Here is a 12,630-nt window from a genome sequence, read left to right on the forward strand (position 1 = left end):
ATTTAAATTTGCACTAATATTAGAAGGCAAAAAAAAAATGCAATTTTTATAGGCTAGTAAAACTATATGCTAACCTGAATAACTTGGATTCAAGGATCATAGCTGTTTGGTAGAACGTTGGATAATGGATCTTAAGGTATCGGGTTCAACTCCCGGCAGAAGGTTAATAAATTTAATGTGAATGTCAATTTCATTGCGTTTCTATAAGATGGATTTACATGTTAATAAGAAATTATCTTAAATTACGCTGCAAATATTATTCTAAGTCCACATTTGTTGAAATCAATTAACACGAAAATATAGAAAACTTACTAATGTGAATTATGGCTCAGTGGTAGAGCATTGGCATGGACCGCCGAAGTTTAAGGGTTCAAATCCTACAAGAGTCGAAAGAAATATTACGATGATCAAAAGATTCAGTTGAGTGACTATATGTTACAATCTTATATACACAAAATAATGATCAAGCAGTATGTATTTTTTATTGGATATTATATTAAACATTGCCAAAATATCCGTCCCATTACTTCGTAATAGGGAAGTTTCTCGACCCGACTGGCAGACGTGGAAGATTGGAAGCCCAGGACATCGGGAACCGTGGAATCGAACCACGGACCTTGGAGCTGCTAGGCGGATGCGATACCTTCCTGGCAACCCCCCCTATATCCCCCCCCATTGATATTTGATCCCCTATGTACAACTTTACACAGTTACCTTAATGTGTTGAAGACTTAGATTTCTCAGTAATATGTCTCATAGCTCAATGGTAGAGCGATGGACTGGAACTCTCTACACATTGGGTTCGAATCCCATTCAGGTGTTGAAAAATTCAGTGTCCTTGATGGATTACACGTATTGGCATATAAATTCCAAGTATGTCATGGTGAAGAAAACTGTAAGTATAATTGTTTTTTATTAACAAACAATAAATTGAGTAGGATTATTTATCATAGTGTGTGTTCAACTATACGTTCTTCACCTGAGTTGTAATGTTCCAGTATATACGACCAATAGCACCCTTGTAGAATAGGACTTTACAAATCTTTGGTTAAGGCACTCCAACTTTCCTCTTAGAAATTTTTAAACTCATAAATCAGAACTATTTCCTAAGACAATGAAATTCTTCTTATTTCAAACTGTCGGTGATAACGCCAATAAAGTGAATCAGTAAACATATTTTGTACTTTTTACCTCTGATGGTATTTGATCCACAAACATCCAGCGGTACAATCCGATGCTCACCCAGTAAGCCATGATTCGCTCATAAACATGCACAATACCTTCTCGTTGCTTATAGGCAACACTTTCACACTTGTAAATTATTGAAGTGTAGTCGATGTAAACGAAATAATTACCATAGCTAAGTATACATTTACATTTTCTTAAATTATTGTTAGAATGAGGAAATTCATTCATTATTGATAAATGGCGCTTTATAGTTTTGTGTTTTACCTTGTCTCAATCGTGGTGGCGTAGTGCTTGTGGGTCATCTTTTGAGTACTGTATAGATCTTTGTTGCGAAACGTATCGCCCCAAGTGTCTTAAAATAGGACTTAATATGTAAATATCACTAGGCAATATCCAACTTCAGGTATTGTTCCCAAACATGAATGCCTAATCAAAACGAAAAAAGTCTCCAACACTTAGAACAATGACACGACACATGCAGATTTCGCTTGCAATCTTCCAGCAGTTACTCGCACTTGAAATTTACTTGACACAAAACTATTAACCTATTGCAATACCAGCGAGTTGTCAAACGTTCGCAGATCGACATGCAATGCTGTGTTGCCGCATCGCAGAAAGGTAAAACAGAAATCCCTGTTCAAACTTTCAAAGCAGAGTCATGGAAACCGATGGGTTCCATGACTCTGTTTCAAAGTGAAAACATTTTCTTCATACACATATTATTGGCCAACGAATTCATGCATTAAAACTAATTAAGGTTGTTTTTTATCCGCCATACGTCACAATAGAAAATTTGCAATCGCATTTCTAAAATGAAATAATAGAGACAAAACCATGTGAATGGTTCTGTAAAACTGTTTCTAGTTCAGTAATCGAAACTGGGAATGTCAGGATAGTCGTCTCCGTTAATCTTCCTGCATGCCAAACGGCGGATACATGCCAAATTTCGATCATGGGCTCATCGCGTTGTTGGAGTACATCATCTCGTAAGGGTTTCTCATCCTGGGATAGCGTGACGGAAGGACATAGGATTCATAGGATGATCCAAATTGAGAAACACATCGACCTCTTCGAGTGCCATATTCTTCAACGAGGAAATAGCTACTTCGCCTGCAAGGCCCACGTGTGAACGATTTATAACAGCCACCTTCAGAATTTAGTGTTGACTTCCAGTAGATCTGGCGACCGTTGCATTTGCTTACTGGGCAAGGCGAAGGGCGACAGGTGCCATAGTCGTTGGTATCCGGTTCAAGCCATTGGCCATAATCACAAGGACCCTTTGTCATAAGTGACACAATTAAAAAAAAAAAAAAAATGTAAACAAGTGTTTTGATAAGACGAGCATCAAGGACATACCACTGGCCATTAAAAGATCTAGACAAGAGGAAAAAAACCTTGGCGTAGATACGGTGGCACCCATCATCTACCTTGAATAAGAGTTGATTACGATCGCGGCATTATTACGACAACGTCTAAATTGCGAATCTGTTGTACAGTATATTGCAGAAAAATGTGGCTGTTTTCCCTATGCTTTGTTTGCCATACCCGACACATTTTTCCGCAACCTCCTGTACCTGAACACCGACAGTGCGAATAGGCAGTAGCGTGGCAACATACTGGTTGCGACTAGACAGTTCTCCCAGAAGAAGACGTTCTTCTTCCGACGTCACGATTTCAATCCGATTGAGCAAGGCATGTTCCTTGGCTGCTATGTTGGCATAATGGACCATCGAACGAATCAGCACTTGCGTCTCATCGAAATTAGCTTCCAAGAACGGCTCTTCGGCGTAAATGATTCAAATTGACAAACCGGGACCAGGAAACGGGTAACGTTCCAGTAATTGTGCAGGAACCCAGCTCACGACCTAAGGCTCTTACTTCATCTTTAAGGAAGTCTGTTGGGAAAAAATGCGAAAAGATCAAAGATCTTACTGGATTGTCATAACGCAGGAAAAACCTTAATGCAAATACCTTTAATAGGTTCTACTACACGGCCGTGAATGCGAAATTGACGAACCATTTCGGAATCGTTATGACGAGTCTTCATGGCAACCGTGCGCGAAGAAGCCATATGGAAAGCGGACTCAATTAGATCCGGTCTCAAAGTACCTGTAATATTTTCATATGTAATGACATTGAATATTAGGCAATATAATACAAGCAAAAAAAAAAGAGAAGGTTGATACCTTGTCCGAGAAGTAGATTATCCCAAGTTAGATTTAAATCGTTAGGCGTTGTATTTGCCATTTTGACAAACGTATCGTCAATAATTCGACGTTTTTCTTACTGATTAACAGTCAGACATAACGAAAAAGTTTGGCGGCCATGTACATCGTAGAAAGTCAGACTTGCTTAACAACCTAAAACAATTTTAAACCTCAAATCTGCTCGCTGGTATGAAAAAGAAATGAGAATCCACTCTCTGTATAAAAAAAAAATAATAAAATCGGTCATAGAACAAGAATTATAAACCGTAGAATTTGAGGTCTGACAGGACTAAGTATCAATTAATCTCGTATAAAATTTTGGCCAATAATAAGATTCTGAACCGTCCAGAAAAGTATCTCAAATTACCCAAAGGGTGAGCCCGAGTTGCTGTAAACTAGTGCCCTCTGGAGTTGAGGGGCAATTAACTTTTCAAATTAAGAAATAATGAGTACTGGAACAATCATACTGCCATAACACATTTTAATTTGGATTATCAAAATACCTAGTTCAGCTCGCCCTTTGCCTCTGATGCTTATCAGTGTAGAACATATTTGTAACTGCTTGGTGATGAGGAATGTAGATAAACGCCCCCTTGCGTATGCTACTCAGGCTACACAGTAGACGCAATAACGCATAAATCCTTGGCGGATTAAAAAACGAAACTGTTGCCTGAACAGGCGCCCTATAACTACCACCACCAATCTAGATTTCTGGAGAAAAGAAAAAGAAAATGGAGAAATAAAAAAAAAAAAAAAAAAAAAAAAAATAAAGAAAATAAAAATAGCCAGTTAGAACCTTTAAAATTAAGTATCATAACAAGGACAAATATTTACCATAGGAGTTGTTGAGCTAGGCACCTGCTTAAGTTGTTTGATTTCACAAATTATCATTCACATCCCTGCCATTACTAAAGCAGACGTTAGATGATGTTGGAACCTACTGCTTCGTAAGCTGCTACCAATCCTACATAGACAACCAAATGGGGGTTTCGTGATCGTCATAAAATCGGAGATTGAAATGTCGGGCTGTTACCTAAAAGACATTTTGTTCGCCGATAGAAATTGTGGAAAATGTCAGGCTCCACAGATCAGAAAAATACAACTCCGTAACATGCAAATAAATCAATTTGAAATATTTTCCTTTAAAAAATACAGAATAATAAAATCTTTCACAAATAGCACATTAAGATTTGATAGCATTACCCAATGGAACACAAGAGTTCACCAACTTAATGCACAAGGATATTGCCCGTTACGACTCCCGAGCTATGACGCAGCAAAGAATCTACCTATAAAAAGAAGAAAAAATAAGTTATAGGTAGACAAAGTCCTGATTATCACCTAATCCCCGAAGAAAAAAAAACAACAAAAAATTTGTGGCAATAAAGAAATGGAAGAGTTAAAAAAAAAAGAAGCACGGTTTGCACGATGCATCCTACCAAAAAATAATAAACCATTATAAAAAGGATGAAAGACAAAAATTACCTATTTCCAAGGGTGCATAAAAAGATTTGTTGCAATGGCAAAAAAAGCTTACCTAAACTATCCCACAATTATTGCCCGAACATGCTCTTATGCCTGTTGATAAACTGTACCAACATACAGACTTCATGTGTCCGTTGTAACATTGGCCTATATGTGGTAACATTTCGCCCTTGGTTGATGCAATATGCACAATGGCTTCATTTCCTGGTGTTAAAAATAAAAGGACTATTGAAATATCATGTTGTCTAAGAAAGACGGTAAGTTCAGCTAACAATACTATTTACGATCTGACATACTCAACAAGAAGTTCCAGAGATTTTCCATTTACATGATGTGGAGATATAGCAAAGGCTACTGCTGCTCTAAAGCCTGATAAATTTTTCCACCACTTTTTTTCTATTGCACTATTGTAACTGAAATTATATATTTGTGGCAGACGTACCATCCACCATGTTGTCCAGTCAACGATTCAATCGTCAACGTGGCTGTGAATTCGTTCACCAAACGGACGCTAGTCGTCGTCGTTGCAGTTGTCGGTGCAATCACTTGGCCATCTTTCGACCAGCTGACGAACAACGGCAATCCACCTTTAACTACGGCGCATTGAAGCGCCAATCGCTCGCCGGCATTCAACATGGCCGAATCGCTCATTGTCATTATATGAGGCGCGTCTGTATCCAATATCGTTTTTTTTTCGTGTTTTTTGTTGTTTTTTTTACGAAATTCCGGCGACCGGAAGCAACAACAACAAAAAAAACGTCGAGAAATTTCTAAATTTATCCTTCCTACCCACTTAACTCATCTCCTTTTTCTTGTTTTTCACAAAAATAAAAAGGGAAAGACTTAAATTGGCTTCTGGCTGCTGGATCGATATAGTCGGTCTGTCTCATTTGCTTTCATTGCTTCCTTTTTTTAAAATTTTTTTTCTGCTTCCAGACCGGATAGAAAAGCGCTGTTGACTTTCTCATCATCAAAGAGTATACACAGCGACCGAGCAAGTTTACAGGGCGGAGGGGGAAAAGAAAAAGGCGCCGAGTCAATATTTTCGCAAAGCTGTGAACAGGAAAAAATCAAACAAAAGGTTATCTTTTAAGTTTAGTTTTTTCTTGCCGAGGATCTATAATTTTTACCCTTTCTAATCAACTCGAGTGCCATCATTTCTTCTAAGAAAATGCGATAGAAAAAAAAAGGACTACTCGAATTATGGTTGATTTTAATTTAGCCTTTGATTATTCATCCCTATTAAAGGAAAAGCCAAAGTTTCCAGATAAAAAGAGGGAAAGAAAAGGACTGAAACTTACCGAGGATGTAGAGTTGAAGTGACTGGCGAGCCGAGAGTCCGTTCTGGCCACGCACCTCGCAACTATAAAGACCGGCGTCGCTGCTCTTATCCAACGGATCGATCGTCAAACTGCCATTGAATTGAAGTAAATATGCAAATTGGCTGAATGCTCTACGCGACCCACTCGATTCTCCGCTACACACTGTTCGCACAAACGCCACAAACGCCTTTTAATTGAACAATTACAAGAAAAACGTACGGTACCTATTGCACGAAAACTCACTTTGTAATTGCCTCCGTCTTCGACTCGGACGTGGGTTATGTTGAGATGAGCCACTACAAGATCGTCGTGACCCGTTTGTTGCTGCTGGCCGAGGAAATATCGTTCGGAAACGGGCGATAACGGAAACCCGTCCAGCGTCCAAGTGAAATGAGGCAGCGGAGTGCCAGAGGCTAAACATTTCAACGAGACTGAACTTCCCGGATGTACAACTTGCCGACTGAACGTTTCTTTCAAATGAGGAGGAAATGCTCCAATGGCCAGCTGGGCCGATGCTTGGGCCCAATCTCCTTCGTCATTGGATGCCAGGCATTGGTATATTCCCTCATCTTCACGTTGGACGGACGAAATGGATAACTGGACCATATCGGTGTAGCCGTCGTCGCCGGATGAAGAAGAAACACGACCACTATTACCCACCAAGAAGCGCTGGCCATCTTTGAGCCAACTGACAACCGGCCTAAAAATTTTTTTCAAGATTTTCAGTTAAGTTGTTATTCCATTTAACAAGAAATGTAAAAATGATTGAGCTGGGACTACCGGAGAAATGACACGTGATGGTGACGGACGTTTCTGGATCGGCGACTTAAATGTGCTGTGCATTCTATGCGGCGACGACGACGTTCGACGTTTCTGACCAGATTACAATTTAATTACTTACTTGAATTTCGACACGAAAAACGAGTTCGGTACGTGATTCGACTAATCCAATGGAACTGTTGACAAAACAAATGTAACTGCCTTGATCTTCGGTGACGACGGAAGCGATGAGTAAAGTGCCACCAATGAGGCGATGACGCCCAAGTCCCAGCACTCCATCACGATGCTCTTGCGTGGCAGCTGATGTCACCAGTGGCAACAACAAATTGCCATACTGAATCGTTTGACTTTTGTACCATCTGCATTGATCAATTTATGGTTACGTACAATTGTTCAGACAAAAGAACTGAGTGAATAAATAGTTACTTGATTTTATGCGGAAGATATCCGTGAAAAACACAAGGTAAAACGGCATCTCGTCCACGCCAAACTTCGAATTCGATTCACAGTTTCTACAATGACTTGTGCCATCTTTGTCCTGGATTCTAGGATACACGTAAAGGTCATGTTTCTCAACTGGAAAATCAATAATGTTGACACAATCAGATACCTTGACTGAGGATGATTCGTCCAGCAGTGAAACTGGTCATTGTTTGCCTGATGGGCTGGACGAGAACTCGACAATGATACAAATGATTCTCGTCGCCTTGATGCGCAGACAAAACTTGCAAGTCGCCATTGGCCAACATCACGTGACGTTCATCTGTTTAACGAAACAAACATTTTTGAGTTTTTCATGTTGTTTCTAAATCACTTTAATTGCTAGAGGCATGGAAAGTGAACACTGAAAACCAAACTTTTTCGAGGAACTTTTCCAACTTTCAAAAACTGTAGTCCATTTCGCCATTTGAGCCGTTGCAAGTTGCAACCTCCGTCCCATGCCGACGGTTGCCATTTCTGAATAAGCTGCTTGGTAAACGTTGACTCGAAAAGAAAAGAGATTGCCAAATATGCAAAGGCAGCAGATTTGAGTTCAAACAAAAGCCAGGAGTAACGATATTTTCTACAGAGGAACAATTAAATCTTTTTATTTTAAACAAATATTTACGTATACTAAATCAAACAAAGAGGTCAAAAGCTCAAAACTTAGAGGATAATTTCATTCTGAGCCTGAGCAGAAGGGTGTTTTTTTTTAAATTGCTCCTTAGGTCAACGTGACCCGTATTACTTCATTTGTCGATCGACAGTTCGCGAGGTGACAAACGAAAATGCAATCAGTCATTTATTTCCACTTGGCATAGTCTACCTTCATTGAAAGTAAGAAAAATGTCGTATCGATTATCTTGAATCTAAGAAGTGACTGTAACATAATCACCAACATAATCAGGAATAGAGCAACGAAAAGCAGCCGTACTGCCCCGACGAACTCGAGGATTTTCCACGTTGACCTCGGATGGCGGCCAAATTACTTTTGGCACCAAAAAGTAAAGTACGACGATTTTTGTTTGGTCTTTGTTTCGTTTTAAAAGGCGAATGTAATTTTTAGTTCTCCGAGACTAGTCCTGCATGGACGCGCACAGGAGTGGAGAGGATGCGACCAATGAAATTGGCTGCCAAAAGCCTGTAGGGGCCAGCGTGAACGTCTGGTCGGAACTGCTCCGGCCAAAAGGTGTGCAAAGTCAAACTGCCATTAGGTGATGACGTGATTAGATTATTTGTCGTTGCAGTTGACACTGCAGACGTAGAAGATGATTCGACTGTATTCCACATGCCTCTGCCTGTCGCGTTGCTGCCTAAACGTTCTTTAAGATCAAGTATAACGTTCATTACAACTCAAATGAACAGGGGAAGAGAATTGTGTTAACGTAATCGTCAATGTAAGTAGAAATAGTTTTTCCAAAATTGTCTACTGCTTCGGTCCTCTGAAGGGTGCTGTTGTTGACAGATTGTTGTTGCTGACCAGTGTGAATGCTCGCTTTTCTTCCAGCCTTAACATTGAAAGTGGGAGTTGCTTGTTCGATGATGGGAGAGATGTAAACCAATGGCAGTTTCCCCACTAAAGAAGAACACAATATCTTAATAGAAATGAGTGAAGCTTTCTCTCCAGGTAGAAATTTGAAGCGTGCTGGATTCTTCCAATGGATTGAGCCCAGTAATGCTTTCTTTTCTTCTGGTTGAAACGTGTCATATTCAGGACAGTTCCCATATATGTCAATGATGGATTCTTGAAGCATAGCCCACTGGATGTAATAGCTAAAGCCTGGAGCTTCCCTATCTTGCCCGTTCAATCGTTTTGACGCACTCCCTACCTCCTTTTTTCCAACTTGGAATGGACTTCAGCGCGTTCTACTGGTGTCGAAGAACAACATTTTTCAAAATATAAACATGCCGTTTTTACAAATACTTCGCTATATATATAACAATTGTGTTTTACGTTTATTTTCAAATTTTTTCTTTGTTGTATGAATACAAATGCAATGTAATTATTTTTTGAAATTTTCGTTTATTTAATGTAAATATTGTATAAAATGGTGCTAACACTGAAAAAAAAAGGAAATAATCAGATAGGGTCTGAACCTAATACCTATTCTCATTTAATGCACTTGTCAGACGCTTTAACCACTCAGCTATGCTATACCTGAAATATATAATATAACTAATAAGATAACTCTACTACTAATAAGCATAATAATTAGTCTTTTTGGATTGAAAATTTTTTATTCTTGATAATACAGGGCCTTTTCGTAACTTGACGTTTAGCAATAATAAACACAAGATAAAATTGATGCTTAATAAATTTTGTTTACTTACATCCTTGTTATTCAATTAAACAGGAGAAGACTTGCAATGAAAAATATTCCAAACCCGTAACTTTTGTCTTCAATTTCAACACTTTCAAAAAGTAAAAAGAACTCTAACATCAAAACGCTAAAACGACAACTAACTGTTTTGTTAGTTTTTTGTTTTGTTAACGATTGTTCAATGAAGTTCCAAGAATCTTGGGTGGTGGTGCTAGTGTCCATTCGAGAATAAGCTCCTCCCATCGCCGGAGGGGTGAGTCACTTTTACAGTTCTAGACTTCAGGCTTGAACTATTACATTCAGTGGGCTATGCTTGAAGGGACTCAGGAGTTTCTAATTGCATCAAAGTGTGGATATCAAAGTATCCAAGTTCTTTTAAAAGGTTTAGCATGTGAGGTGGCAGAACAAGTCCATTTTTTTCAAGTAACTCAAAAACGTCGAGTTTAGGTGGGCGTATCACGCCACTCATTTTTCTGAAATAGCAATGAATATGAGTCAGATCAGGTCAGGGGTGTCAGAAAGATCAGGTCAGATCCGAAAATTCCTTGCAGAGTTGCCAAATATTGTGAGAAAAGTCTAACATTTCCTAATTTCTCTTATTTTTTCCTTCTTTTTCCCATTTTTCTCAACTTTTCCCATTTTTCCTGATTTTTCCTGATTTTTCCCGATTTCCCAAAATTTTCTTATTTTTCTTAAAATTTCTTAAATTTCTTATTTTTTCCGTTTTCCCGACCTTTTCCCGACGGGTGCAACTCTGGAAAAAGAGTCGGCAACCCCTCGATGCCGAGATCGATCAAAACTTTAATTGCCTCGATTAAGTGTGGGGTTGAATTGTTGTAACACAAAAGATGAAGCGCATTCAATCCATATTTCTGCTTTGCGTTCAAGTCGATGCCGAGTTCAATCAAGACTTTAATTGCCTCGATTAATTGTGGGGTTGAATTGTTACGACACAAAAGATGAAGCGCATTCCATCCATCGTTTTTCTTTGCGTTCAAGTCGATGCCGAGTTCGATCAAGACTTTAATTGCCTCGATTAAGTGGGGGCCTGAGTTTTCGTAACACAAACGATGAAGCGCACTCCATCCATCGTTGTCATTTGCGTTCAAGTCGATGCCGAGATCGATCAAAACTTGAATTGCCTCGATTAAGTGGGGGCCTGAGTTGTTGTAACACAAAACATGAAGCGCATTCCATCCAGAGTTGGTTTTTGCGTTCAAGTCGATGCCGAGTTCGATCAAGACTTTAATTGCCTCGTTCAATTGTGGGGTTGAATTGTAACGACACAAAACATGAAGCGCATTCCATCCATCTTTGTTCTTTGCGTTCAAGTCGATGCCGAGTCGTATTAAAGTTTTGATTTCATTTATAAAATCCGACGTTGGACACGTATTTGCACACAGCCGAAGCAGTTTTTGTTCTCCTTCTTTTAGCTAAATGGAAAAAATGTGTTAGAAAACTCAAATTTCATTGACGAAGAAGAACTTAAACTTGTAACGTCATTACTTGAATTTTTATGGATTGAAGTTGAATAACGACTTCTTCAGACGTGATTCTTGTATCAGGTGTCTTGGACAACATTTTCTTTATCAAGTTACGTGCCCAATGCGATTCGTGAATTTCTATTTTTGTTTAAATTGAAACATTGAATTATTTTTCTTATGTAATATATGCTCTATTTCAAGAGGTAACTTACGATTCATATTAACAGACTTGTCATTCATGATGTTACTCCTAATTTCTGAATCATTTTCACCGTAGATATGACTTCCTTTCAAAAGAATATAACCGAAGACGAGTCCTTCTGCGTAAACGTCGCTTTTGATGGAGCCTTTAGTTTGTTGAATAATCAGTATGTTTTTTCCGGAGAGTATTTCCAACTCTTCGGGAGAGAACCAAAGTGTAGTCCCTCTGATTCCACTCATTTTATATGTTCCTTGTTCACTCACTTCTCGGGACAATCCAAAATCAGCCCATTTCATCGTTGTCTCATTGCCTTGGTCAGTAGGTTTCACAGAAATTAGAATGTTTCCCGGTTTAATGTCTCGGTGGATTAGATTCCGTGAATGAATATGTTTAAGACCAGAGGCTAACTGGGAGAAAACCTCAAAATTATTCGGTAACATAGGTCCATTATATTCCCGAGGTTCGCCCTGATTAGGGAACACTTGATCCAAGGATGCGTCGCACAATTCTAAAGCAAAGTAACTGAATCGCAAAAATCGTTAAAATCATATGGAAATTCTCTTTTTAATTCAAAATTATCACGTAATAATCTTACTCGAAGTCGTCATCGCTTGCGGAATGAAGGAGTTTAACTATGTTAGGATGTTCTAACTGCTTCAGAATGTTTAACTCTTTGTCAACTAGTGGTTTTCTGTCAGCTTTCTTCAGAATTCTTTTGACTGCTATGCTTTGGTCTTTATATTTACCACGATACACTAAGCCGAAACCACCACTCCCCAATTGATCACTGCGATTGAATTGGATGCCATCTACGTTTACAGGTTCAGTCGATGACATTTTAAGCTTAATTGCACACGAGACTAGCAAGACAAAAACTTGTGCGAACTACTATTGAGTATAATATTTTGCACGGGAATAGCGTTTGACACTGGACAACCCTCACTTGCAACCCGAAATCGCTTTGAATTTATCAGTCAGCTTATCTGTCTGTCATGCATACAATTTAACTTACGAGTCCAATGCAGATAATGATCTGTTATCGCGTCGTCTACCTGTTGATCCGCGTTAAATGTCAGTGAGGTTGTTTTGTGTGATTCTTATAAAATTTCTTCTGATCATTTTTACGGAAATTTTTTTGGTTGACGAGAGCTTGCCAAATGA

General features: G+C 38.9%; 1 protein-coding gene and 2 long non-coding RNA genes across 6 annotated transcripts; 1 reads left to right on the plus strand and 2 right to left on the minus strand.

Moving 5' to 3' along the window:
- Positions 1–420: 420 nt before the first annotated feature.
- Positions 421–7,987, minus strand: LOC116934849. Of its 2 annotated transcripts, XR_006641634.1 has the most exons (21): positions 7,840–7,987; positions 7,593–7,745; positions 7,409–7,527; positions 7,136–7,341; positions 6,983–7,075; positions 6,446–6,902; positions 6,182–6,389; positions 5,177–5,933; positions 4,933–5,084; positions 4,599–4,684; positions 4,429–4,535; positions 4,230–4,359; positions 3,899–4,106; positions 3,763–3,821; positions 3,375–3,610; positions 3,160–3,297; positions 2,763–3,083; positions 2,545–2,615; positions 1,192–2,465; positions 980–1,106; positions 421–893 (listed from the first exon to the last, which is right to left on the minus strand). It is a non-coding gene; the product is annotated as an uncharacterized LOC116934849 (long non-coding RNA). The 2 variants fall into 2 exon arrangements; XR_006641633.1 differs by lacking the exon at positions 5,177–5,933 and having other exon boundaries at positions 6,182–6,364; positions 7,840–7,985.
- A 222-nt stretch (positions 7,988–8,209) lies between these two features.
- On the plus strand, positions 8,210–8,829 carry LOC123467147. 2 transcript variants are annotated; one of them, XR_006641649.1, is made up of 3 exons: positions 8,210–8,299; positions 8,370–8,471; positions 8,529–8,829. It is a non-coding gene; the product is annotated as an uncharacterized LOC123467147 (long non-coding RNA). The 2 variants fall into 2 exon arrangements; XR_006641648.1 differs by having other exon boundaries at positions 8,370–8,466.
- A 1,113-nt stretch (positions 8,830–9,942) lies between these two features.
- On the minus strand, positions 9,943–12,555 carry LOC116922316 (serine/threonine-protein kinase/endoribonuclease IRE2). Of its 2 annotated transcripts, XM_045167190.1 has the most exons (5): positions 12,065–12,555; positions 11,480–11,991; positions 11,290–11,405; positions 10,965–11,216; positions 9,943–10,742 (listed from the first exon to the last, which is right to left on the minus strand). In XM_045167190.1, the coding sequence occupies exons 1-5, from the start codon at positions 12,304–12,306 to the stop codon at positions 10,476–10,478; spliced, it is 1,389 nt and encodes a 462-aa protein (XP_045023125.1). In that variant the 5' UTR covers positions 12,307–12,555; the 3' UTR covers positions 9,943–10,475. The 2 variants fall into 2 exon arrangements, with proteins under 2 accessions (XP_045023125.1, XP_045023124.1); XM_045167189.1 differs by having other exon boundaries at positions 9,945–11,216; positions 12,065–12,552.
- Between the last annotated feature and the right edge of the window lie 75 nt (positions 12,556–12,630).

Source organism: Daphnia magna, unplaced genomic scaffold, assembly GCF_020631705.1.
Source record: "Daphnia magna isolate NIES unplaced genomic scaffold, ASM2063170v1.1 Dm_contigs152, whole genome shotgun sequence".
NCBI classification, from domain to species: domain Eukaryota; kingdom Metazoa; phylum Arthropoda; class Branchiopoda; order Diplostraca; family Daphniidae; genus Daphnia; species Daphnia magna.

Bases quoted from the DNA above. Each gene is read 5' to 3' on its own strand.
- LOC116922316 (XM_045167189.1), bottom strand. From the start codon at position 12,306: ATGTCATCGACTGAACCTGTAAACGTAGATGGCATCCAATTCAATCGC. The intron at 11,992-12,064 runs GTAAGATTATTA...TTTGCGATTCAG, and splicing joins GCAAGCGATGACGACTTCGA to TTACTTTGCTTTAGAATTGT. The intron at 11,217-11,289 runs GTAATGACGTTA...TTTTCCATTTAG, and splicing joins TTCAATCCATAAAAATTCAA to CTAAAAGAAGGAGAACAAAA.